Genomic DNA, 27,595 nt, shown 5'->3' with positions numbered 1-27,595 from the left:
GCTGGTTCGAAGCTCATCAAGAGACATCTGTATTCGGGACCGACACTACAGTTTTGAAGTTCTTAACCAGAAGATACAGTTCATTAAGTAATTAAAATGTGTGAGGGGAGAAAAGGGCATCTGGTCTCTCATGTAAGTTTTACTCGTCAGTTCTCTGCAGTGCTTGAAGACCGCATTGGCAGAGCGGCCACCAGCCATGGGTCAAGCATGTGTGAAAACAAACTAAGCCAAAGCCCAGGATGCGCCACAACCTGCTGTAAGGGTGAGGCTGCTGTCCTCTCTGGCGGCCATCAGCATAAGCTGGCCATTGGCCCCAGCCTTCTCCCACCTCCTAGTCTGTTTGAATAGACTTAAACAACTTGGGCTCTAGAGTACCCTCCAAAAAGTCAGTATTGGGAAGGAAAATCATAGTCTTAGATGCACTGTGCAAATGTCAGGTCGATAGTGCACAATCAGTCTTCAGGTATTAAGAAGGCTGTTTTTAATGGTGGTTGATAGGTTTGACAATTTAGGAAAACTTTTTTTTTTAAGATTTTATTTATTTATTTATTTGACGCACAGAGAGAGAAAGCACAAGTAGAGAGGGGGAAGCAGGCTCTCCGCTGAGCAGAGAGCCCAATGCGGAGCTCGATCCCAGGACCCTGAGATCATGACCTGAGCCAAAGTCAGAGGCTTAACCCACTGAGCCCCCCAGGCGCCCAGAAAAACTTTTTTAAAAGCATCATTAAAACATAAAGTCTTAAGAAAAAATGGGGGTGATGGGGGGAGCACTTGGGTGGCTCAGTTAAGTGTCTGCCTTTGGCTCAGGTCATGATCCTGGAGTCCCAGAATCCAGTTCCGCATCTGGCTCCCTGCTCAGCAGGGAGTCTGCTTCTCGCTCTGACCCTCGCCCCTCTTGTGTCCTCTCTCTCTCTCTCTCTCTCAAATAAATGAATAAAATATTTAAAAAAAAAAAGAGCATCATTAAAACAGCCTCATAGTTTAGCTCTTAAAATAGGTTACATTTAGCCCAAATCCCATGCAGAAGGACAGCATGAGTTTTCTTCTGATTGGTTTGGTTTCTGACTTTCCTTGTATACAGGTTGGAGAGCTGTTGTCCTTGTTAGTAACATGGAGCTTTATCTCCCCAGCACGGTGATAATGCCATGAAACGCTAGGAAATGATGTGATAGCCGTGTTTCACAAAATCTTCTTCCTGGGCAAGGTGTAGTGTTCCAGTTGGTTGTAGAGGAAAGTGGTGATGACTGACAGCAGTGGAAACAGGGATTCCCCATTACAAATTTTAACACAAGCGCAGAAGCTCTGCTCATATGTGTATACATAAGACCGACAAGCCAAGGGTTGAAGAAAAAAACAGAAGTCTCCACGCTCAATGTGACTATCTTTGGAATTCTTCATTTCATTAAGGTTTTCACGAAATACAAAGCTCAAACACAACTGTCTACGTCCACCACAAAACAGAATCAGATAAGTGGTTAGCACACAAACAATGATCTTTTTCATTTATAAAATATAAATAACAATGTTCAAGGTTTTACAGTTTTCTCCTGTGTGTGTGTGTGTGTGTGTGTGTGTGTGTTTAAGGCTTTATGTTGCAGACCTTTCATGATACAAGTGAGTACTTGTAGCTGTCGTCAGGACACACCGCCCACAAGCAAGGAAGGCCACTGTGGATACATTCCTGAGCATTACACACACTCAGATGCGTTGCCTCCGCCTGTTAAGAACTAAACAATCAGACGCCCTCCAATCAGTGCTCACAGTTTCATTGATTTTCCTTCTACTAGAAAGTGAGACTAGAAAGGGGTAAGTTCCCAGCAGCATTCGAGCTCTCAGATCAGTCATGGAAGGCGAGAAGGAAAGACAGCTTTTTCCTGGATAGAATTTTTTTCCTTTTATCCAGAAAACCCCCAATGACCCATACAATTTAAACAGTGGTTTGTACTAAGACAGTTTTCAGATTAAATAGTGTTGAGAGAAAGGGTGATCTTTTGGTTGGGTCTTTTCGACGAGGTTAAAGTGGAGAGGTTAAGGCCGGGAAAACCCCACTCACAGCACAGCCCGCAGCAGGAGCCGTCTCGCTCTCCAGGTCTGGGGGCAGAGCCAAGGCCCCTGCCTTGGGGATGAAATCCGAGGGGAGGCTCTCCAGCAGACACTTGACTTGCTCCTGGCCCAGCTTGATCTTGTCGTCCAGCTTGCGCTGCTCGATGAGGAGTGTCGACTTCATTTTCACAAAATGCTGGTAGTCCTGGAGTTGCTCCTTGGAGAGGTAGTTGGCCAGGATGTCCAACACCACACGTTCCCTTCGGTCCAGGTTCTCCTTGAGCTCCCGGGCATCCTCGTGCTGTCCGGCCAGGACCTTCCTCTTCTCACTCAGAGAGCTCTGCCAGGGCGAAGCAAACGGGTCAGCAGAGGGCGAGGTGGGGGAGGGAAGCTGTCTGCAGAGACACCTTTCCCGGGACTGTGAAACGTCCGGGTTTCCATGTCAGTTGCCGCTCTAGAGTCAGGAGACTTTGAAAATCAGTTTAATACCTTCTGTGGCATGCATACCGATCTCAACTTGTCCAGTCATACAGCCGCTTTAGGAGACAGGACAATAAACTGGCTGGGGGAAAAGCTTGACTTGGGGCTTCTAGATTTAAAAGGACAATCAGTGACTCCACTGACATGAATACTTAGGGGTTACAGGTACCCGGATGAGGGGTTACAAGCACAGAGATACAAAGCAGGATGGTGGTTGACAGCTGGGGGGCAGGGGTGAATGGAGCTGTTTCATGGACACAAAGTTTCAGTTTTGCAAGAACACTTCTAGAGCTCAGTTGCACAGCAACGTGAATATACCTAACACTGCTGAACTAACACTTCAAAATGGCTAAGAAGGCACATTTTAGGTTATGTGTAGTTTACCATGATAAAAAACTGAAGGGGGTTAAAAAAGGACCAATCTTCAAGCTACCTTGAGTATAAGTATTTGCATTTATGGCGGTTCGCAAAGTGTAGACACGGGCAGCAGCATATCTGGAGAATTTGTTACAAATGCACATTTTCAGGCTCTGATCCACCTACTACATCTAAAGGTTGGGACCCAGAAAGCTGTTTCAGCCTCTCGGGTGACGGATTCTTCTGCAGCTGGAGACTGAGGACCTCTGCCCTGAGCCACAAATAACACTGGGAATGTCCCATTTCCCATATCTAAAGAAATCTGTTTCTAGTTTTCAGGCCTCTGAGTCAAACATGAGAGGAGTTCTATTTAACAATGATTTCATATTCTGAACATTTCTTATATAAACCCAGGGGGAAGGTAGCATGTTATCTTTAGGGCTAATTTGCTTTATAATAATCTTTAACGTGGATTTTTTAAAAAAGATTTTATTTATTCGACAGACAGAGATCACAAGTAGGCAGAGAGGCAGGCAGAGAGAGAGGGGGAAGCAGGCTCCCTGCTGAGCAGAGAGCCCGATTCGGGGCTCGATCCCAGGACCCTGGGATCATGACCTGAGCCGAAGGCAGAGGCTTTAACCCACTGAGCCACCCAGGCGCCCTAGACTTTTTCTGTTTGGAAAAAAGACCTCTTCCTTTTCATGTAATGTGTAGGAGAAATAAATGGGAAGTCCCTGGTGGCTCTGAACGAGAGAGCTGTAGATAGGAGACGGAGCAAGACAGCAAAGAAGTGTCCTGATGGCTGGGGTGCTTGTCAACTTCCGGTGTAAATATTCAGGTACAGTAGTCACAGCCCTGTTGATGGTCTCACTTCTTTTGGTGTGTTCCCTGGGGGCAGGGATCTGCTTTGCTCCCAGTCGCATCCCATGAGCCCACTGGCGTACATTAGACACCCAGCATTTGCCGTAAAGCAATGGGGTGAGCGGGTGGGGGTGCCTGGGTGGCTCAGTCGTGAAGCGTCTGCCTTCAGCTCAGGTCATGATCTCAGGGCCCTGGGATCGAGTCCCGTGTCAAGCTCCCAGCTCAGCGGGGAGCCTGCTTCTCCTCTGCCTCTGCCCCTCTCCTTGCTTGTGCTCTCTCTCCCTCAAATAAATACATAAGATCTTTAAAAAAGATGAGTAGGTGAGGAATGCTCTGTAGCTAAGGAATTGAGTTCAACCTAGTGAATAAAACGTGGGTCTGCGGCAGGACCCCTCACATCTGGGCTCTGTCACTTGCTGGCCTGTTGCAAGGACTCAGGAGCCCAGAGATGAAGCGTGTAAGCCCGCCGTGCTGGGCAAAGACGCAGGCCCTGGACATCACCCGGTGTCGCCGCCACTCTTACACCTGCCCGATCCCTCCAGCAGGGGGCGCAGTGGGGACACCTGGGTGCACCTTCACCAAGGGCCTGTAGCCCCGCAAAACACTGGCAGGTTCCCCGGACCTGGAGCCCTCCTTCCCGCGCCCTCTCCTGTGTCCCAGTGGTTCTCTGTCCCCCCCTCTTTCTCTAATATCAGCCCCCACCATGCTGTTCTCTCTTCCTTTTCCTGGGATAGAAAGGAGAGAAACCCTGGCCCCTGTGCTTTTACTTTCCTAAGCATTCCCTGAGCCCCAAGTGCCAGCCTTCCCTTTCGGCATGCAAGACGCCTCCTTCTGTGTTTCCTGGTAACCTGTACTCGGGCTCTCTCTCCGCCCCCGAGACTGTAATCTTCTCAGGGAAGGGATCCGTTTAATGGCACCCGTCTGTGTGCACGGCTTCCCGGGGAAAAACGGGGGGCCCTGAAGCCCCGCGCCACCTACCCTTTCCTCGCGGCTGGCATCCTCGCCGAGGCCACTCAGGACGTTCTCCACGCGGGCCAGGCGCCCCGAGAGGGACAGCAGCAGGTTGACCACCTTGTCCAAGTCCCCGATGAACATCTTGTACTTGTCAAACTCGTTGGGCTTGCAGAGCTCCCGGATCAAAGCTTCCACCTCTTCCCCCAAGGCATTATTGAGCTTGATGTCCATCAGCAGACTCCCTTTCGCTTCCCGGAGGGTCTCAAGCTTGTGGGTGAGGCTCCCAATGAGCTCGGCCTGTAATGACAGAGGGGACAACAGCAAAGCTTGGTCAGTGGCGTTGCCAGTGGAGGGAAGACTGACCTCTCCCCGCCACATCTTGTCTTCAGGGCTCAGCTGAAGGTCCCCTAATCTGTAGGGACCACCCCTAACGTTAGGCCACAATATTTTTTCCTTTCCCTGAATGTCTGCCTTTCTCTGAATCTTTCCCTTGACTACAGTCACCTCGTAACGTGTCGCAGTCGTCATGCCACATACACCGCTGCCTTCCCAATGGGCTTGTAACTCGGTTTTGAAAGGCTTTTCAAGACATGCTCTCTTTTGATCCTGACAAACAGGCAAATAGGGTAAATATTTCTTGTTTTCCAGTTAGAGAAGCCAAGAGTTGAAGGAATTAAGGGACTTGCCCCAGGTCAGAGAGCTGAGCGGACTACGAACGTTAGTTACCATCGATGAGAGCAGTTACTGTATGCCAGGAACCACACGCAGATCATCTCCCACAGTCGCCCCAACAGTGGTGCTGGAGGTACTATTTTATCCACAAGTGCAAGCAGAAGAAACACACTTAGGTGAGGGGATGGGCCAGATGCACGTACCATGAAGGGGCTTCCCTGAACTCAAGCCAGCCTGCTTTAACAGCAACCTTGTACGTCTGCCCTTGTAAATATTCACTGGGACCTTTATCAGAAGTCAGCCCCATGATCTTTCCACTGCACTATCTTCAGTTGCCTGAGCTGTATAATTTGCCAACTTTATTGCAAATTTCTATCCGTGCAGAACAATTCAGCAAACATCCGATATATTTAACAGAAGGAATGAAGTACAGGTCTTAGTGGTTTCAAGTTTGACGACATTTCTTTTTTTTTTTTAAGATTTTATTTATTTGATAGAAAACTCACAAGTAGGCAGAGAGGCAGGCAGAGAGAGGGAAGCAGGCTCCCCGCTGAGCAGAGAGTCTGACACGGGGCTCAATCCCAGGACCCTGAGATCATGACCTGAGCTGAAGGCAGAGGCTTAACCCACTGAGCCACCCAGGCGCCCCATGTTTGACGACATTTCTATTAAATGTCTACTACTTTGCTACAAGAAAAATTAAACTTTGTGATTTTTTAAATTAGGCTTTTTTTTTTTCTCTTAGCCTAAGGTAGCCAGATGGAGAAAGAACGTAATCTTTTTTGGTTAAAACCTATTTCTTTAGTGACGCCTGGGTGGCTCAGTTGGTTAAGCATCTGCCTTCGGCTCAGGTCATGATCCCAGGTCCTGAGATTGAGTCATGCATCGGGCTCCTTGCTCAGCAGGGAGCCTGCTTCTCCCTCTGCCTGCCATTGCCCCTACTTGTGCTCTCTCTCTGACAAATAAATAAATAAAATCTTAAAAAAAAACCAAACCTTATTTCTTTAACCACTAAAATGGTTCTAGCTCAAAAAAAATTTTTTATGTATTTATATAAAACCAAGCCATGTGGCATCAGTTGGAAACTTGGTAAAAAATAATCACAGGTTTTTGATGTTCGAGTAAGTCTTCACTTTTAGAGGAAGAAAAAGAAGTAGAAAAAGAGAAAACATTTGGACTAATAGAATTGAAGGGTTCTGAGGACTTTCTGTACTATTTCTATAAATCACCCGAAAATGCAATAATCATAATGATAAGGGCGAAATATTTATTTCTCCATGATGCACCCATCTTGAAGCTGGGCCATGGGGACACTCCAATCTTCCGTCTGAGTAAAGTTCATAATGTCCTGGAAATGTCCAAATTCCGGCTTGCATGGTGACAACTTGTTTCTCGACTTGCCTAATCCCAAAGGCTAAAGGGTCACTAAAATATCCCCATCTGCTGCACTAACTCCTCGTAGCTTATCATCTCCAGCTTTCCTGTTTGGTTAAGACAAAGTCAAGGATAATTTTAGTCATGGAAAAAGCCGTGCAGTCTATGTTACTCCCCAGTGGAGGAGTCTGAACCCAGAAAAGTGCAGGTGGGAGAGAATATTGTTTCATTTTCCTTATGTTCTCCTGGAAAACTTACTTTCCAAAAAAACCCCTACCAGTGCTGACTGGCGGCTCTGGTATTTGCCTGCCGCACAGCCAGGGAAGGAGCTTGGGCAGAACACCCAGCAGAGTGTGCTGATCCCGCACAGTGAGGCCGCTCCCGGCAGGAGAAGAGCAAGGATGGAAAGCAGGAGGGAAGATAGACACTGCCTGTGGTTACCTCTTCCATATTCCTGCCGGACACAGTTAAGAGAAGCCAAATGTCATTACTGTGCCTCTCGGATAGACAGCGAGAGAGGCTGACCCGTGCATGAAGTCAGGCCCGACTTACAGGCTGCATTTCCCAGTTCACCCCTCGGTGTCACTGGATGGCACCTGCTCACAGAAAACCAGTTACCCCAAACCCAAGGAGGCAGGTGACTGCGCAGCAACACTGCTGTACTCCAGCGTCACGAAAAGGTCTCTGATTATTTACATGTTGTGAGATCCATGTCAACCTCATGTCTGGAGCAGTTTCTAGAAAAGTCTTTTAAAAAACTAGTAGAAAGGAAAGTGTTTTTTCTTTTCTAGAACTAGGACATCTTTGGAAACCAATATTGTGTCATTGGTTCTGGAACTCAAAGCACTTCTGTTAATAATTGTAATGGGTATCGTTAAAAATCCTCATGGCAGCCTCAGAAGCTGGTATTTTAGGGACAGGCTTGCTGATTTCAAATTTTTGAAGGAACAGAGACCACTTAGGAGAAGTCCGCCCTCGCTCGTTGGGCTGGGTTTCTGCTGGACTCGGCTCGCCAGTGCTCTCGCCGGAAGGGCTTATCAAACAAGTGTGGCCTGGGGCTCGCCCCCCAAGAATGCGACACAGCTAACAGCAGGCAGGGGTCAGGCTCAGCCATCTAATCCTCTATCTGTCCTCTGCGCTACACCCTGTTTTGGTTCTCAAAGACACCAACACTGGGCAGAGCCGCAAGCCCCCCTATGGGAACTGATGTGTACACGGGGGCTTGGTGGTGTAAGGAGGAATGGAACGTGATGCGAGTGTCTGGGAATGATGCAGGGAGGATCCTGCGGGACGAACCAGTTCCCCCTTCGTGGCATTCTGATTTCCGAAGGCTCTCTGCTGGGCTGTAATGCGATGTATTAGCTCATACGGCCAGGCTGGGGTGTACAATTACTGAGCAGTCACATCAGTCACGCCTGGCCCTGGCCCAAACGGTGCATATTTGGATGGCATTTTATTTATCTTTCTAATTAGCCTTTAAATTTTGGAAATTTGGCTTTAAAAAATGCAGTTAAAAGGGATGTGAGTAACTGAAAGCAACAAGGGAAAGTTGGCTGTACTCAGCCACCGTTTCTCTGCCAGGCAGCCCTCTTCAAAAAAAAAAAAAAAAAAAAAAAGCAACCAAAAAACTCGAGCAACTTCTATCTGCAGAATTCACTGTGCTCCCAACACAACAGAGGTCTTTCTGGAGGGGTTTGTTTTAGCAACATACTCGTCTCCCAGGAGCTACTTAATTTGCAAAACCACCGACATTTATTCCCTTACCTCCTCAACGGGTGTAAAATGGTAGGTCCCCCTGGGTGAGATGCTATTGATAAGGGCTCCTGCGCTAACAGAGCCTCCTCTCCCACCCCACCATCTGCCTGCAGCAACCCTGCTGGGCCCCTTCCCCGCCCCTTCCCTGCTGCGGGCGTCAGGAGCGGAGGCTCTGATGGAAAACTCACCAGCGGGTAAGCCGCCCGAGCTTCACGCCTCTGCTTTCTCACTCAGAGCCGGGGGATAACAACACCTGCCCAGAGCTAATAATGTTGGAAAGTTAAGCTTCTCGGAGCCAGGCACCCTTTAAGCGTCCCACTGTTTGAGAACTCACGGCGACCCGATGAGAGAGGGACCCTCCTCATCCTGGTTCTACTAATGAGGAAAGTCGGGAGGACAGAGGTTATTGAACTTGCCGGAGTCAGGTCGTCTGGCTCCAGGGGTCAGGCTTTTCTTCACGGCCTTAAAATAGTTTCTAGAAAAGTTAGGAAGCTCGAACACAATAAAGCTTGCGCAAGCATTCTGGGACGTATAAAAGTGTTACACACTTTCACGTTATTCCTTTTTGTGCTGTCATTGATTCGGGAACAGTGTGACGGCAGCGTGATGCCTTCGGGGGTCAACTTCTCCCCTACGCGGCCACCCCTTTTGCCTCCTGCGCAGGGATTTGTGCTGACAGTGTGGCCGGTCAGGTCACTACTGACGCGGCTGGCCTCTGCCCATGGACCATCTTCACGTCAAGTAAGAGTAACTCCAGACTCCCAGCCGCGTGGCCAGAGTTGGGGGCAGAGAGGAGTTGAGGCTCCTGCTAGTAAAAATGAGAAAGACCAAGATATTCCACCGTCGGCTTTGCTGTTGTTTCTTTGTGTGGTTGGTTTTAAATGGGAGGATCCGGGCAGTAGCACACGGTTGTTTTCTCAGCGGAATTTCACCCCAGAGAGAAAAGTCAGGGGTGATTTTTGTCCCAGTGACAGAATTGGGATCAAACCTCCACTCCCTGCTGGGTGACCCGAGCGAAACAGAAGGATCCTGGGGACTCGACTGCCCTTTCAAATGTTCTCTGGCGCCGTCTCTGCCAAGAGTGGCTCCTTCTCGTTCCTTCCCTCTCAGCAGGGCCTGTCGGCAGAACGCTGTCCTGCCCACCTAGCGCCGTCTCTTGGTTCTGGGTGTCAGGCATCGCTGACACAGAAGAAACAATATTGAATTTCTTTAAATTCAACTAAGCCCATCATCCTCCCTCCCTAAAGGACCTCCCAGTTTTCCCTGTTTCAGTAAGGTCGGTTCCAGGCCCGGAACTCGAGCGGCAGCCCTGACCCTCCTCTCTCCACCACGCGCCATGTCTAATCTGTCCCCAGTTCTGTCCACTGTGCTCCCCGCGCCTCCATCTGTTTCTCACGGGTCCCAGCTTCACAGGTAGCATCACGTTCCCGAAATGGCCTCCCAACCGCCTCCTCTTCCTCCGGTCTTCCTCCACAGCTGCCAGGCATGGTTCTAAACGGCCAGTCTGCCCCAGCTGTCTCCCTCCTGGTACATCCTGGGGAGGGGAAGAGCGAGGAACGCCTGACCTTGGCCAGGGTCAAGGTAGGCCCCCCACAGCCTCCCTCCCCGCGTGGCACAACTAAGCCCCTGGACTCTGAAGGGGGCTCTGTCAAGCTAAGTGCGGCAGTGCCGGGGCGGGGAGCCAAAGGTGAAGGAACGACCCAGAACCGGGGCTAGTTTCCTGCCTCCCCCTTTAAGCTCTTGCTCTGACCAGGGCCGACTTGCACACAGGGTGCGGCAGCAGAACTCTGAGAAAAGCCCTGCCTTTAAAACAAGAAGACCAGAAAAGGGGCCTCTGGGAGCTCAAGAATGCGGGGAAAATCCTGTTTGGACCGTCCTTTTTCTCTCCTCCTAGCCCTGGTTCCCAAGAGTAGACTCCCTGAGCTGCACGCTGCAGTGACGGCACAGGCACTGAAAACCCCAAGAAAACCTTCTTTCTGTTCCGAGGCGCTGGCCTGAACAGTGTGAGGGGAATCCCCCGTTTCTTCTTTCTTTCAGGGAGGGTGGTCCCAGTCATGCAGAACAGCAGAGCAGCACAGGCGGCTATAATCAGAAGAACTTATCTTTCCAGCCAGAGGCCCAGGCAAAGGGGCTGCTGGGAGCCAGGGAATGTGGGGGAAAATACCAGACAGGAGACAGCTGGAAAGAAGATCCCCAAATTCTGTGTATGAACTGACATTGCCTACGCTCAGACTCAAGGTGTATGTGTGTAGGACAGACCCAAACCGGCACAGAAAAAGCCGTGAGAACTGAACTATATGCTAGAAGCAACCACCCAAGTCCCAGGCTAACCTCTGAATGGTGCATGTTTGGAACAGACCTGTACAACACAGCAAAGGCTCTGCAAATGAAAGTGATATTGGAGCCTGCACCCAAAGTTGGGGCAGAACTTATAGTCTGAAGCTGGATAGTCTGCCTGCTAAAATAAAAACAAAAAATCCATTTAGAGGATTTTAACAGAACTCAAGATCTCACAACATAATACCCCAAATGTTCTGAATACAAAATTGCCCAATTAAAAAAAAAAAAAAACAAAACAACAACACACAAACAGTAAAACTGTGAGCAATTCCCAGGGGAAGACCATTAACAGGTGCTAACCCCAGTGTTGGGATTACCAAAGTCCTTAAAATAGCTTTTATAACCTTCCTCCAAAGTAAAAGTAAACACCCTTGAAATGAGGACAGAAGTTGTTGGCAAAGAAATAGACGCTACAAAAAACCTAACTGAATGGAGGATGCTTGGGTGGCTCAGTCGGTTAAGCATCCGACTCTCGATTTTAGCTTAGGACACGATCTCAGGGTTGTTGAGATCGAGCCCCATGTCCGGCTCTGCTCAGCACAGAATCTGCTTTGATTCTCTCTCCCCATTCCCCCTCTGACCCTCTACCAACTTATTCTTGCTCTCCTTCTCAAATAAATAAAATCTAAAAACAAAAAACCAACTGGAAATTTGGGATCTAAAACCTAATTTGAAATTAAGAAAATCACTGGCAGAATAAAGACAGACCTATAGAAATTATCCAATCTGAACAGAGCTTCAGGGAGGTCTAATATTTGTGGTACTTGAGTCCCAAAAGGAGAAGAAAGATTAGTGCATGAAAAATATTTGAAGACATAATGATGGCTGAAAAGTTCCTGAATTTGGTGAAAAACACAAATTTACAGAATCAAGAAGTTAGTAAATGCCAAATAGGAGAAACCAAAGAAAATCAGGCCCATGCAGATCAAAATTGTACTCCTGAAAACCAAAGATACAGAAAAAAAAAAAAAAATTAAAGCAGCCAGAGAAAAACAACACATGGCATATAGGAGAAACAATACTTAAATGACTGTGCATTTCTCATCAGAAACCATGGAGCAAGAAAGTGGAGTAACAATTCTAAATTGCTAAAAGAAAAAGAAGAGTCAACTCGGAATCCCATATCCAGTGAGAATATCCTCCAGGAAGAGCAGCAGAATAAAGACATTCCTAGACAAAAGCTAAGAGAAACTGTCACCAGCAGACCTATTTTAAGAGAAATGCTGAAGGCATTCTTTCAGGCTGAAGGGAAGAAAGACCACAGAGAAATCTGGAACTTGAAGAATGAAGAAGAGCAGCAGAAATGTGCAGCTGAGAGCCATCTGGATCACCGATGATCTCTTGGGGAGAGCCAATTCTGAGAAACAACAGATTCTTTCTGCCTTTTGAAATATTCCACTAAGTCCCTAAGCCAAAGCTTCTGGCCAGAACAAAGAATCACGGGATCTGTTGAAGCACATTTTCGCCCAATAGATACGGCAAGGTTAGGCAGATGATTTAAACTTCTAGTTATTAGACCATCTTCAGTTACATTCAGACAATGAAAGGGTTTCATCCTTTAATGCTTACATTTACTTGGAACGTGATAATCCATTATCTATGATGTATAAATAAAAATACGTTAAAATAAAATTGTGGTCAAATGCTAATTTAAATTTTTAAAAATATTAATTTTAAATTGGGACTCTAGTTTCCACAGACTCCTAGTGAATTTCATGCCTAGAAATAGAGCTTAGGTTATTAATAACTTTAAATATCAGGTAACAAACTATTACCTTGCAAAAGTTAGTGGAAAGCTGTGCTCTACCTTGGAACAATCTTGACCCAGCATCGTTTTTTAAAATCACCCTTAGAAAAGTTTGTTGTATGTGCATCAGGAAGGGAACTGCATTTTCAACTCGATGATGCCTGCCACATCACTTAAAACACATATAATTTGTTTCCAGATCAGATATGTAAATGCAAATGACAGCAGTGAAAATTCTGCCACACACAAATAAGCGTGCAGTTCATTCAAAACCTCTCCCAGGGTCTTCTGTCCACAGTAAGATCCAAACTCTTCAGCCTTTCACACAGAACCCCGCGTGACCTCCATGACCCTCTGGCTCCCGTGGAGCCTCCCTCCCTCATCTTCTGGGATCCATCACCTTCCTGTGTGATCCTCTAACTTTGCTAATTTCTAAGTGAGGCGGGAGGCTTTTTGTTTTACATCCCCAAATATCAAACTGCTGGCAAAAGCTTTCTGTGTACACACGCCCTATGTTTCTCCAGGTCTCTTTCTAGGCCAGGCCCTTTGTCTTGACTTCTCCTCTTGCCCTGACCCCTTCTGACCCATTCTGATAACTTGGGTGTAAAATGTGGCAATACAGGTGTGAGGAAGTTTTGTGGAAATAAAGGTAATATGGCCCTATGAAAAACAGGGCCCACGCCTAACAATACATGCTTAGTACACGGTAACTACTGTTATCTCCTGTGAGTATTAATCTTCTGTGCCCTAATATTTTCGGTTTAAAAATACTTTTGCCACATAATCAACAGAGTGAGAGGTTGATAATAAAGTGATAGAAATGCGTGTTTTTTTTTAAAGCAATGAGTAATTTGTCCCACTGCTACTGTAAAATAGGATACGTGTACCTGCAAAAAATAAAACCCCCCAAACCTGTCAAATACTCAGTGAAAGGGCTCATGACACCCCGGTACCTGTAATGGTGTTTATAGAGCCCCCTTTCTGGGATAAATACAGACAGCCCAGAGCAGGTGGGTTTTTTCCCCTGACTGGAGGGCCCATTAAATGGGGGCCTTTGGCGGGACTGGAGTAAGGAACATGCCAGAAGGTGTTTACACAGGAAAACCTTGGGCTGGGAGAGCGTGGTAGTAGGGTGGCCGCATCTGCCTGTCGGCGGTGCGCTTGGGAGCCGGAGGAGCGAGGGCAGTGCGAGCTGCTCTAAGATCCCTAAACCCTCCTGCCCCATGACTCGCGGCTCCCAGGGTCTGTATCCTGCGGCCTCCATCCGCACGGAAGGAAGCTGGAGAGCTTAGGGACCCGCAGAGTAAGTGAAACAGAATCAGGTAAGAAAGCTGCTCCTGGGCTTGGTACCACGGAGAGCCACTCACATTCCAAGCACAGCAAGGGACGCGCCTTAACAAAGAGCCCTTTGAAGGGATCAAGGCCCCTCTGGAGCTGCAGGGAGGGGAGTGGAATGGCGAGAACGTTCTCCCCTGCAGGCACAGCCGGGCTTAGAGCGGCCCGGGGTGCAGGAAGACAGGCGGCATCAGTCATTTTTAAAATGCTTTGCATGTGAAACTTCTGCAGGGCTGTCCCTGCGCGCAGCTAACTTCCAGCGGTGCTTCCAAGCCCTTCACCGGGCGCTGCGGAGAGCACTGGGGGACCCGGAGATTAACGCCACCTTTTCTCACGAGCGTCTTTGGACGGTCGGTCTTTTCCCTTAACGTTTCTACATTTTCCCGGTTCTGTGGTCCTTCTGACCATGAAACATGAAAGGAAAATGACACTGACCGTGGGCACCGCTGGGCAGCCCTGAGTGCTGGGTCTCTGTGTTGGATTAAGAGTCAGGGCACCTGGGTTCAGTCTCAGCTCTGCAATCTCTAGGAAGGGACCCTCACTTGTGTAAAACTGCGAATGACAGGAAAGCTGTGAGAAATCACTAAATGCCATGAAGTCGAGAGCCTGGCGACGGCATGGGCGGGGCTGCTGATGCCACAGGCCCTTCTTCCTCTCCTGCCCTAAGGGGCCAGGAACCTTCCTAGGACCTTGGCTACCTTTGGGGGAGATCAGAACACAGGCCCCCGTTCTTTACCTTCTTTTCATTGACGTCCACCTGCTCCTCCTCCTCGCTCACGTCCGCCGGCATGGCCTTGATCTTGTTCAGGAGCTCGGCCTTGGGGGCAGACACACGGTAGTAGGCTGGGCAGTTGACCAAAATGCCCACTGTTTCCCTGTCTTCACCCCTGCATCGTAAGAACAAAAGAGTACACAGCACATTCAAGAAGCTTCGTTTGACCACCTGCTGCTCCTTCAGAAATGTGTGAAAAATTCTATTCAGTCCCTTCCCAGAAATTAGATGAATAAATATTTACTGAGGGATTACACTGCGTAGGGCTCTTGATTCCAGGCAGACGTGCTCTAGAAAACGCCAAAGGCCATAGTGGGGAGACTGGGAGTCAGGCCTGAGGATCTCCCCGATGCCTCTGGGTGAGTCCTGTAGCCTGCCTGTGCGTTTCTCCTTTTGTGAAAAGTGTAAGAACAATGCTGACTCCCTATTTCCCAGAGGGGCCCTGGGGCAGCCGTGACTCCGTGAACGTGGAGGTATTTTCAAGGGGCTGCGCGCATCTCAGACTGCAGTCGGCCTCCCAGGGTCACAGAACCTTCCCAACTCCTGCCATAACTGTTGCCTGGACGTGGCATTGTCCCTTCTCATGGGAGCGTGCCATCCCGGACGAGCCCAGGAAACCTAGAGCCTGCTGGTCACTGCGCACAGGACGCCAAGTTGACTCCTTCGTTACACAGCGGGGGTGCCAAGAGTTTGGAGAACAAACCAGGAATTGAGAAACCCGGTATCGAGTTAGCGTTCTGTGCTGTACTATAACCAAGCTGTCTCTCCGGGTGTAAGTCAGGTGCTACCAGCTGAGTAAATGATGCACGGGAGTGGGTTAGGTTCTCTTGCAAAGGTACTTCAATCTGGTGACTTAATATCTAGGCCAACGTTTTGCTGTGGCGTAAAGACCCACCAAAGAAAGTCATTTTTACTAGTCTCCGGCTTGCTAGGACTATTCTACTAAGCAATATGGTTTCGTGTTAAATGTTCTAAGCAACATTTAATTCACTTAACTGAAAAAACTGGAAAAGCTCTTCTGGTACACTTTTCCACCCAGATATACTCACTGCAGAACAAATCGGCTTCTCGAGCATTTAACTAACTAACTAACCCTCCCGAAGGCTGTCTGCCGAGTCGCACACACACCAGGACAATGGTCCCTTCCACCAGAAGAGGGCGCAGGCCACCCTCTTGAAATTCCTCCCGCCAGTCTCAGGGCTGCAAGTTAGGTGACTTTTCCGTTCACTTCTACATTGAGAACGTGAGCTCTCGAGATGATGCTAGGAAATGCTCAGCTGAGGATGTATCTGCAAGTTACTTTGGCCTTTCTACAGCAAGAGGTCAGAGAACAGAACGGATGGCAGGTCCTGACGTTGATCTGCTACAGACACGCTTAGTTAAGGGACCGGCACACCCACAGAGCCTCGTGCTTGGGTCCCTCATGGAGGCCAGCGGACTGGCTGGCACATTGGAGGTACTCAGTAAGCGTTTGCTGAACACATGACCCAGGATAAGTCACTTCACCTACATCAGTTTCTGCCAAGTCTGAAGCATGGGATGGACAGAGGGACAGTTCAGGCCTCGGACTAGAAGAGGCTCCAACCAGCTACCGGAGAGCTCGTAAGGACTCCCTAACTCTTCCTCCCCGTCCCACAAGTCAAAGCATAGTACTCTTGCCAGTAATTTAGTTAGGACCAGTTGGACATTTCTGAAAGGCAAGACCAAAGTTAGATGAAACACTGTTTTGATTTGGTCTAAAAGCCACTAACTATGGAGTTCCGGTCCCTCAATCCACATAGCTTTCATTGAAGATTAAAAAGAAAACAAAAACCCCTTTAAACCTTTCCCAAGTTGGCCTTGAAGGAAATCAAATATGCAAGAAAATATTGCAATAACCCAGGAGAAATCAAAAGAATGACAAACACAGACCCCGGTGGCGGGGTGCTGGGACACATCGCGCTGCAGTAATCACGCGCTCCGGGCACTGCAGGAGCAGAGACTCCCGGCTGGACCCAGCCGTAACAGCGCGCCTCAGGTCCAGGTCCTCCCGGGTTTTCAGGATGAAGCGAACATCCAGGCCATCTCTCGGAATGTGGCTCCCAGTGTAGTTAACGAGCCCATTTGTCCAAGCTTCATCCTTCCCACAGTCTGTGCTCACCTCTGCCTGGAGGAGGTCTCTGATGTGCTCACCCCTTCCCCTGCCCCTCAGCACAGACCCCCGTGGGGCTCTCTACGAAGATGACCTTGACCGAGAACGGACAGTTGCTTGTTCACCCAGCTGGGGACACTGCAAAGTCGTTAAGAGAGCGGGCACGGTCATGGTGCCCAGTTCTAATCCAGAGGCCGCCACTCACGTGTTCTAGGACCTCGGTGGGGCATGGTCTTCATTTCTCTGTGCTCCAGTTTCCTCACTTGTAAAAAGGAGATAAAACTGGGAGCCACGTCAGGAGGTTCTTGTTGAAGACTGAATCAGATAATGCTCACACGAAACATCAACACAATGACCGACATGAAGAACTGAGCACTATTAACAGTATTAATGGCAGTTATCAGCACTACTACTATTTTTGTTGTAGGGCAAGTGCCTGGTAACTCATGGTCGGTCTGTCCCACGTCCCACTCCTCAGAGCCATTCTAAGGCTGCGATGGAGTGTCACTCTCGGGTCTGAGACTCTGGAGGCAGGAAAACATCATGTAAGTTGTCCTAGACTTACCACCACCCCCGTGGAAGGAGTTTCAAACTCAGTCTCTGCAGGCATTCCCAGGGACTTACCTCTTGCCTTCATATCCTGAGCAGGTGACAGTTCTCTGCGTGGCCTTTCTCTTCGTGCTGTTCTCTTTCAGCAAGTTAACATCTCGGGGAAACAAACCTTCCATTAGGTCCATAGTTGTCTTCATTCTGGAGTCTGGATCCAAAATGTCTGCCAGAGATTTGTCTTGGTGGACGATTTCCTTGGCCAGAGCCTCTGTTCGGATGTCTTCTGAGGACTTCTGAGAGCCAGAACTGACTTTTTTTTCTAAACCTTGAGTCCCACAGACGGGGTTGTTGATGGGAGCTGGCTGCCCGGGGCTTGGCTGCTTGCCAAGAGCCCCATCAAGCTGGGGCAGAGCACCCGTGCTGGAAGGGGGGTTGGTCTCGTTGGCCTCTGAACCCTTGACAGAAGTTTGGGATCCGGAAGCCAGTGCCTGCCGGCCGGCCGAATAAACTGCACTGGGAATACACCTTTCCTTGGCAATGGTCACTTCGGCGAATTTGCTGGAGCTGCCGGGGATATTAAAACAGAGAAGGTAAAAGAGAAGTCAGCAGAGAGGCAGGAAGACTCAGGGCTGTTGCTTCTCATGTGAGGAATGGAAGGACAAGGTAGTCATGCTCTGAGGTTATCATTCCCCAAACTGTAGGGTTCCTAAATGGCATCCTCCTCAGCCCAGCGCTGGTCACAGGGAAGCTGCATGACTTTTTAAAGGGGAGGGATCTAGTGGGAATTCAGTTGTGGTGGATGTTGCAGTGAGATTCCAGAGCTTTCTGAAAGGTCCCGGGGAACAGAGGGCAGTGGTGCTACATCCCTCCCGTGGTGTCTAGAGGGAGTTGCCACGGAGGCAAAGTGTTCTTCTGGGGCTTGGAGATCACTTGTCCCAGGGAGCATTAGTTCGGAAGAGCTACCACCCATTCTCTTGGCTTCCACAAGATTTTCCCTGAACATAACTGACTTTTAGTTCTGTTCTTTGTCCTCTCCAATGGACATGGAGCGACTCTGGAAAGAAAGCTGACCACAGCCTGTCTGTAGTCCAACCTCTTTTTCTTTGGAGCGAGGCTGCCTCCAAGCTATTCTACGCCTCCCTCTCCCTCCTTCTCTCTCCCTCTCACACACACACCCCGTGGGTTTCTAGCACGGCCTGAGGGTGGGCAGGCGAACCTGTTTTAGGGCTCGACGTCAGGAGGCCCACGGACACCCACAGAGAAGCCGTGCTTTCCAGTATCGGCTCTATCAGTAATAAAAGTGACATTCCTATTTTCTCTGTCTTCCTCCTCTGCCTCTTTAACCGATCAGGAGCTCAAGCAGGGAAGAGAGATATTGCACCCTTGGGACTTATCACGCCCTTGGAAACCAACGCTGCCCTTCGGCCGCTGGTGCTCACTTATCACAGTCTTGCTCGGCCGTTCCCCATGCTAGGAACTGGCTAGCAAGGCAGCGACCAGCCAAAGTGCACGAATGACCCCGTTCTGCCGGTTTCATCACTCGAGTCTATGCAGTCCCCACACCAGGCCGCTTCTGTGGCCAGAGGGAGGAGGGTCTGGGGAGGCTGCAGGGTGACAATCTCTTACCAGATGAGCCCTCTCCGGCCTCCGTGGGGTCTCGCCCCGCACGGAGTCGCCCCCTTACCTGGGACGGGGCCCCTTGTGAGCCTCACTGCCCGGTGCCGCCGCGCACACAGCTTGGGGAGGAGGTGGGGGAAAGTCGTCCAAGCTCTCCGCTGGGGTGTCCTGGCGCTGTGGAGGCGGCGGGGGTGGGGGCAGCTCAAACGTGGGGCAGGAGGCGGCACTGGGGTCCGAGTCCTTCACAAACACGTCGTCATCGTAGTCCTCCCGGGGTGGTGGGGAGGCCTGCAGGGCGGACTCCGATATCCGGAGGGAGATCCTCCCCGGAGTGCTTGGGGTTCCGAGCGGCGTGTCGTCAGGGCCGCTGCCCGAGCTCGGAGGGGCCTGCTGTGCTTTGTAGCGCTGCGGGCTTGCACACTCAGGTGAGGGAGAGGCCTCGGGGAGGCCGTCCTCCCTGGCCACGGGGGCCCACTTCACGCGAGGGGGGGCGGGCCACGGAGGGTGTGAGACCCGCCTCCTCGTTGCCTCTTCTGTTCCGTGCTCTGGGCTGTCGGGCTCGTGGCCTCTGGGATGGGCAGGCTGCACCAGGCTGTGACCATTGCTCCTGTGGGTCACTGCCAGGGTGTGGGGCAGGAGAAGCTGTTGCCCTGCCTGACCGTCCCTTCCAGCCGGCTGATCGGTGGCAGCCTGCGAGCTCAAGGGAACAGGGGACGGCAGAGCTGAGCCGAGTGGGGTCAGGGGTGCAGCCCTGGTGTCTGGGAGATGCCCCGGCACTCCTGTGGGCAGCAGACCAGGGCAAGGCGTTGTTCTGCCAGCCTGCCTCTGCGGGTCCAGGGGTCCAGGACATTTGCTGGGAACAGAGGCTCCGCCAACGGCTCTGTAGCCCGGACCACCCCAGCGAGGGCTAGGATGGTGTCTGAGCAACGGCATGTCCTCACCGCCTCTTTCTGAGCAACCGAGCGACCTGGAAGACACAGACCCGGGGTTACAGAGCGGGACACAGAACTGGGGTTACGGAGTGGGGCACACATCCAGGGTTACAGAGCGGGACACACACCCGGGGGTATGGAGTGGGACACAGACCCGGGGTTACGGAGCGGGACACACACCCGGGGTTACGGCTCAGAAGAAAGGGGCAAATACTGAACCCAGAGACATGACAGAGATGGGAAAGCATTTAGGGAAAAGGACCCCAGAGAAGCTGCGCACTCTCCCTTCGACTGCTTGTACAAAGAACGTTTTTTTTTTTTTTTTAAAGATTTTATTTATTTATTTGACAGAGAGAGATCACAAGTAGACGGAGAGGCAGGCAGAGAGAGAGAGAGAGAGAGGGAAGCAGGCTCCCTGCTGAGCAGAGAGCCCGATGCGGGCCTCGATCCCAGGACCCTGAGATCATGACCTGAGCCGAAGGCAGTGGCTTAACCCACTGAGCCACCCAGGCGCCCACAAAGAACGTTTTTAAAAAAACGCCAGACAGGCATAAACTCCTAAAGGAAAATGTCAAATGGCAGACTTGGGGCCACGGGCATTTCCCATGATTAGCTCTCTCGCTGCTCCCCCACGCCCACCCCCCCGCGCACATATCCCGCACCCTCGGCTTTGCAGGGCAGGCCTCAGGATATAAAAGGAAACAGGTACATTTCTTCAGGCCTTTTTAGGACTCCTTTGGGAAAAAGAGTGCTGCCTTAGTCTCTCCCAGTGGGATGCCCATGGGAGAGGTCTGTTGGGAAAGCATCTGCGTGGGCTGCCGAATGTGGAGGTTTTATTTACCATTTTCCTTTAGTCTCCTAGTGTTTTCATTTTTTAGAATGGAAAGTAAGGAGGAGGGGGAGAGTCTCACCCAAGGAGCTAATAAGCAATTATCTCTGTAGAGAGAGATCTATCATAATGAGCAAATAGGGTACATGGTGATTTAAACACCTGTCCTCTACCTCGGCTCTGAGGACAAACCCAACAATTCCTAATGCTTTTGTTATTATGTTCTAAAGGGAAAACAAAACAAAAATCCGCAGCATCGCCTGCTGCCGTGCAAGAGTTAATAAAATCAATCTCCAGCAAACCCACCCTCGTTTGAAAATTCCACATTTGGAGCTCTCGGGATGCCCGTGAATCTGGAGAGCAGATGGAACTTTTCATCTTACAGATCCAAGTCCTCAGGGAGCTGTGGCTCAGTCCCCAGGCAGAGTCCCAGCACAGTCCTGCCATAAACCCGCCCACGCTCCAGGCCAGGATAACGCAGCATATGGAAGGGAAAGACTGCAAAGAACCAAATTAGCTCTTCTCGTGATGTTGTTTCTGTATCATAAATGCAGATGGTTAAGGGCCCATCTCTCTCAGACACGACTCTGCCCTTCCCCTGAAGTATCCTTTTCATTTAGAGGTGGTTTCTTCACCGAGAACCTCTCAGTATTTAAGACTGGCTGCTCTGTCCTTCCTGGTGGGTTCCCAAACGGATGAACTGAAAACCAAAGGCAAGAGATGTGCTGGGTGCTCTCCTCCCATACTCATTTTGGTATCCTCAGGACCTGGTACAAAGCACCCTATCAGTAAACGTCTGTTGAACGAGCAGTATCTCTGCTCAACTGTTCAGACGAGGATATAAGCGATTTTTACACTCAACGTCCTCTAATAGGACACGGAATAAGTGGAATCTGTTTTAATGACTAACCTGTTATGTATATGTTTGTTGGCTAGTTTTTTTTTTTTTTCCCCCATCTCTGGAGAACTGTATACTCAAGTTCTTTCCGTCATTGAGGTATTTGATTTTTATGGTTGAGTTTCACCTTTGACTTCAGATGATTCCCTTTTGGCAGTGCTCTAGGTCACTGTTAGTTTTCCCTTGTCTCTCACTTTTAAGCAATGCACTGAAGCTAACCAAAGTTCTGAGTCTCACCTTGAATACTTTCTTTACTTGAGGCACAAGTCTGGGAGGAAAAGCACATAGTCTGCTAGTACAGAAGGTAACTTAGTACCCACTTGCTGACACCACGTGGGCTGCTTTTTTTTTTTTTTCTTAAGAGTGAGAGGGCATGAGTGGGAGGGGAAGGGCAGAGAGAAAGGGGGAAGCAGGCTCCCCACTGAGCAGGGAGCCGGATGCGGGACTCGATCCCAGGACCTTGAGATCATGACCTGAGCTGAAGGCAGACACTTAACCAACTGAGCCACCCAGGCGCCCCTTGATGGCAGTTTTAAACTACCTTTCCTATTTCCTATCCTAAGGGCCTAAAAATTATGATTTGGGAGCTTTATTTTTTACCTCATGTGCTTCTGATACGTTTGTCTCGCTCTGTGAGGCTGTTCACGAGACGCCCATACTTCCCTGTGCTCTAGTCACAGCACCTGATCCTCTGCGCTGAGCCGGAAAAGAGCCCCACACAGTCCCAGTTGTGAGGGCCTCAGCGTTTGGTCCGTGAACTTTCTAAGGCTAAACTTACTTGACGTCAACTACTGCCTCATTCAAAGTGCACATTGAAAACCTATTCCAAGTAAGTATCATTTTTAGAGAAAGTCATCTATAAAGGAAAAATTTTAAAGTTTCCTATGGCCTAGACAAACTGAAAAGGCAATGCATAATAGTGTGGAACATCGTAATGTCACATTTCCCTTTCTGGTAGAGCAGAGGAGAAACACAGAAGTGCAGCGTTCACAAGCAGAGAGCCTCCGAAACACACAGACATACCTGGACCCAGGGGCAGCCAAATAACACGGATCCTTCATGAGACCAAAGCTGTTGTTTTCCCCCAAAACCACATCCTTGAAACACAAGAAAGGCACAGCATTACTACCAACAAACAGGCATTTAAATTTACCAAGAGGGTGACAGTAGAAAGGAGAAAGAACATTTATCGTAGGCCTACTAGTGTCGGACACCAACGCGGCACTGTCGCATACTGTCCGCTTCACCCCCAAAGCCCCAGGAAGTACTGTTAATCCCAGGGCACTGAGGAGGAGACAGGCCCAAAGCCGTTGCCCTGCCCAAGGCCACAAGTGGCAGGCCTAGGGTTTGGGCCTCAGTCTGTCTCCCCAGGGGCCTCTCCTCACAAAGACCTGTTCTAAGCAGAAGTCTGAGGACAGTCACCCCCAGGGTTCAAAATGACCCCGCACACGAAATAGAGTGATGAAAATTATTTCAAAGGACCAAACTTTTGAAACAGTGATAGGGAAACATGGGATATGGCAACAAAAGGATAGTTTATTAAATTTAGCAAAAATCTCAAATGTTCTCGGTTATAATGAGAGAAGAGATATGAATCTGGCTTGTAATCAGGTTGAAGTATATTCTTCTCAGGAAAAAAAAAAAAAACATTTCACCCACATGTAATGTAGCAGTAACTTTGGCAACTTTTCAGGGGTAGTCATTACTTCTATTTGTTTTTAATAAGGGTGCAGGTTGGTTTCCTGAAAGGGCGGTAGGTGAGGTGTTTTTGGTTTTTTTGGTGAGTTTTTGATAGTACAATATTTGGCCCATGTGAACAGGTCCTGATGAAAACAATGATGTTGCTACTGATAATACATTTAATTTTCAATTATTTACAGGTAACAGAAATTAAATCCATATGATCCCTACACTCAAGTGTTAGCTACTTACTTCACCATTAATCTGTCCAAAGGGCTACTAACTTTCTACCTTTTTTTTTGCCCAGTCAGTGGTAAAAGTACTAAAAGGCAAAAAAAAAAAAAAAAGGCACCACAGGTGGTACTGGCCTGCAGGAAAAACAAAACACTGCAGCTATGCCTTGTTGCATTTACTGAGTACCAGCCACTGCAAAGTACCTTAAAATCCCCAAACTATGTGCGTGGAATTGTATCGGGCACCTAACAGTCCCTCTGTGGTTCAGTCTACAACAGTGAGGAGAGGGGAGGTAACTGCTGTTCCGTAACCCACAGTTCGAGTCGCGGAACCAGCGTTCAAACCAGGATGGCTTCAAGCCCAACATCTTTCCTTGGAATCTTAACAAGTGAGTGGAGGCCAGCCTGGATGCAACCAGCCTTGAATGGTTTGAGAAAAAGAAGTTCCATGTTTCTCCGATTTGCTCAAATATCACTCTAGGGAATGGGAATTCCTGCTCTCCACGAAACCTTACGGTCCTTTAAAATCTTTTCCCTGTTTGGGGCGCCTGGGTGGCTCAGTTGGTTAAGCAGCTGCCTTCGGCTCAGGTCATGATCCCAGCGTCCTGGGATCGAGTCCCACATCGGGCTCCTTGCTTGGCGGGGAGGCTGCTTCTCCCTCTGCCTCTGCCTGCCATTCTGTCTGCCTGTGCTCGCTCTCTCTCCCTCTCTGACAAATTAAAAAAAAAAAAATCTTTTCCCTGTTCACCCCCTCTTGACAAAAACGTGCAATTAAGTGAGAATGCTTCTAGATCCCCTTTGAGCTCCTTGCCCACTAACAAGTATATTTTCCCATTTTCTTATTTCCTTTGAATTTCAGTATGAGAATGAGTTTAACTTCTGCAGTCACATGAGTTGACCCCCAGAATATCAATCTTAAGTTGATACTTACATGGGTGTGCACAGGTCAGACCCACTAATAGGCCATTAAGAGACCTCTCTAAATCTATCGATTACAGTATCATTTGGACAGAAGTCCAATATAGTACATGCCCAAGGAGATCAATTTGTGCTGCATTTACTTGCACTAATTTGGGCATAAATTCATTGCCAGAGAAGACTTTATACTTCTTACCAGTTTATAGAAAATAAAGTACTTACAGCAATGGCTATGGGAGAAATACGAGGGTTAGAGTTATTCCAATAGACACTTGGGTAAATGTCTGTTTGTGTTTGTCAGTTATCTGACTTCTGGTAACTGATTTAAAAATACCCCGTTCTTAGACTTCATTAGGTATAGCAAACTTAAGACTTTATTATAAACCTGAAGTCTATCGAATCCCGATGCTTACTCCGCTTCGGGTTCGGAGTTAGATAGCTTGCTATCTCTGTGGCCAGGGAACTACAAAGACAGTAGTATTCGCCTACTGTGGATATCAGTTTCCAAGTATCTGCTAAAATGAATTAGGAATCCATTTGAGAAATCTTAAAATTTTATTTAAATGGGAATGACAGTAATCAATAAATGTTAAAATGAAATCAATTCATTGGCTTGAAGTTTTCAGATAGATATTTAACTCCTGCCTCTTCCCATCCCCAGTCTTTTTTTATTCAAGGAGGGAGCCTGGTATAGTGACTCGCAGAATCTGGAGTCAGACAGCAGGGGGTCAAAAACCTCACTCCCACTACCTTGGGCAAATTTCTCACCCTTTCTGTGTCTCGGATCCTTTAACTGAAACACAGAGACAACAGTATCTACTTCTTTGCATATATGTGAGGATTATTTTTCTGCTTATAAAACACAAAGAACAATGACTGATACATACTTAGTAAACATTTACTATTATTATTAGCTATTTGTAACTTCACATTTCATGGAAAGGTGATTCTGTGTATGCACAGTTTGGATAGCTTCTTCCTGAGGGGTGCTAGAATGACTTCCAAGCAGCGTTCTACAGAATTGGGCGTACATCCAACACGTGGGATGAACTAAGCAATTTCCTCAGCAATTAAAGGACTGTCACACCATCACATGGTGAATATCTTATATATCAGGAACCGAGGGCTCTGTAAATAATAGAGCTAGAGAAACCTCTAACTCAGCATCTGGAAAAAAACAACTCCCAGCCAGGAATCTTCTTTTTCCAAAGGCTTCTTTTTATAGCCTTTGCAGGATTCTAAGACTATGCAATGAATATGTGTGAATCTCCACCTCCAAAGCAGACATATGTGGGTATTATCTGGCAGTTGCGTGGGGCCCACCCATTTTAAAAAGGTTAAGTTTTCCGAAGTTTTATAGAAAGCAGAAAGTCGGCAAGAATTTTAGGTGTCCTTCAGCTCTATCAATAATATCCATTAGTTCTACAATTACGCTTTTCAAACGAAGAAGAATGAACGGAGGAATGGTAAGAGGCTGCGTGTTTCAGAGAGGACCACTGGCCGCCAAGGGGAGGCCCAGGCCTGCAGAGGGTCTCAGCAGGTCTCGGGCTCTGAGTGGGGGCAGCCTTCTGTGGGTGTCCAGGTGCAGGAATGATCAGTTTGTATCAACAAGGAGCTCACTTCCCTGCTAAACTTGCTTTGGTGGCAGAAACTATCTCATTAATGGACTTCTGAAAAGGAACAGAATCTTCGTCAAAAGCTTATACATCCTGCTCTAATAGCATCTGGCTAGCAGGAGCGACGGGCATTTGTGCCATGGAATGAGCCAGCCCCCAAAAAAGGCTCCATATTTTGGCTTTAACTTAGTAGGCAGACAGTTTCTGCAGAGTTCTCTAAAGCTGGGGTGAGACAAATTCTTATTGACGACCTTCATTAAAGCTTAATAATAATGGTAAAGTTTTGAATTCATGCACATAGAAAAACAATATCCTGAAATAATATCCACAGTAATTGTGTAGAGCCTAGTTTTGTTTTATTATTATTTTTTTCTTTTTTAATATTTTATTTATTTGACAGAGATCACAAGCAGGCAGGAGAGGCAGGCAGAGAGAGAGCGGGGAGCAGGCTCCCTGCTAAGTAGAGAGCCCGATGCGGGGCTCGATCCCAGGACCTCGAGATCATGACCCGAGCTGAAGGCAGAGGCTTAACCCACTGAGCCACCCAGGTGCCCCGTTTTATTATTATTTTTAACTAGTTCTACAAATAGGATGGCTGTAGAAGATGGCTGTATGCAGAGGCAAGGAGAAGACCTTGCCGTGGCCCAGGTCTCGGGGCAGGCAAAGTCTGGTTGCTGGGTGGGAGAGTGGGAGAAGGAAACTCAAGGGCCCAGTCCTGGCACAATTACAATCTGGGGGCTGGTCATCTGTTTTCAGAGTTTGTAGAAGCAAAGCAGCAGTGGTCAAGTATTTCATTTTGAAATATTTTCCCCTTCTGGCTTCAGAGACCCCAAATTAAGCATTTAATATCGTACTCTCTTTATTGAAGAGAACGTAGATAAGGTTCTGTACTTCTCTAGAAAAGTTTTTCAAAGGACACATTCAGCTGGGAGTTGGAGGAATTTCATCATTTCTCTACACCACCTATGTTTTGGCATTATTTCCTAGTTTACCAGACTTGAGACATATTTGGGAAGAAAGCGGAGGAACAGTCACAGCCATCCAACTAATTTCCCAAGGGAGATAGTGAAATAGAGTAAGAAATAAATAGCAAAAAATGATTTCACTTCCACCTAAACATTTCTATTTTCTTTAGAGAACATGGGAAGAAAAATTGAGAAAATGTTTGGGTTGTTATACTACCGAAGTGCCATCAAACTAACTGACATGGGTGTTTGGTATTTTAGGTGGTGGGATGCGGAGCAGAAATTAGCTTTGTGCATCCTTCTCAGGGGAGCAAAATGGTTAATGAAAGCTTATGGAAGATGGCTTCCATACAGTTTTTTGTGCATTTATACTGGGGAGAAAATATTTCTGGTATTTTGGAACAGAACATATCTAGATGGGCACCGTATTTTGTTTCAGAAGCAGCACAGCAAAAAAGGTCTCAGGCAGTAACGTCTGAATCTTTCCTTCTTGGAAGCTGTTTCTACCAACTAATGCCTCCCACACACAACCCCCAA

General features: G+C 48.4%; 1 protein-coding gene across 8 annotated transcripts in view; it reads right to left on the bottom strand.

The window, feature by feature from the left end:
- Positions 1 to 908: 908 nt before the first annotated feature.
- The window catches only part of SHROOM3 (shroom family member 3), a 186,382-nt gene continuing 159,695 nt past the window's right edge, over positions 909 to 27,595 (bottom strand). For all 8 annotated transcript variants that reach the window (XM_047719598.1, XM_047719593.1, XM_047719597.1 and 5 more), the window contains exons 5-10: positions 22,670 to 22,743; positions 19,055 to 19,954; positions 17,446 to 17,934; positions 14,655 to 14,805; positions 4,720 to 4,992; positions 909 to 2,383 (exon numbers count right to left, since the gene is read on the bottom strand). In XM_047719598.1, coding sequence (XP_047575554.1) covers positions 2,015 to 2,383; positions 4,720 to 4,992; positions 14,655 to 14,805; positions 17,446 to 17,934; positions 19,055 to 19,954; positions 22,670 to 22,743 — 2,256 coding nt within the window. In that variant the 3' untranslated portion in view covers positions 909 to 2,014. The remainder of the gene's footprint in view (positions 2,384 to 4,719; positions 4,993 to 14,654; positions 14,806 to 17,445; positions 17,935 to 19,054; positions 19,955 to 22,669; positions 22,744 to 27,595) is intronic.

This window comes from Lutra lutra, chromosome 2 (genome assembly GCF_902655055.1).
Source record: "Lutra lutra chromosome 2, mLutLut1.2, whole genome shotgun sequence".
NCBI lineage: Eukaryota > Metazoa > Chordata > Mammalia > Carnivora > Mustelidae > Lutra > Lutra lutra.
This window is presented reverse-complemented; position numbering and strand designations above follow the sequence as displayed.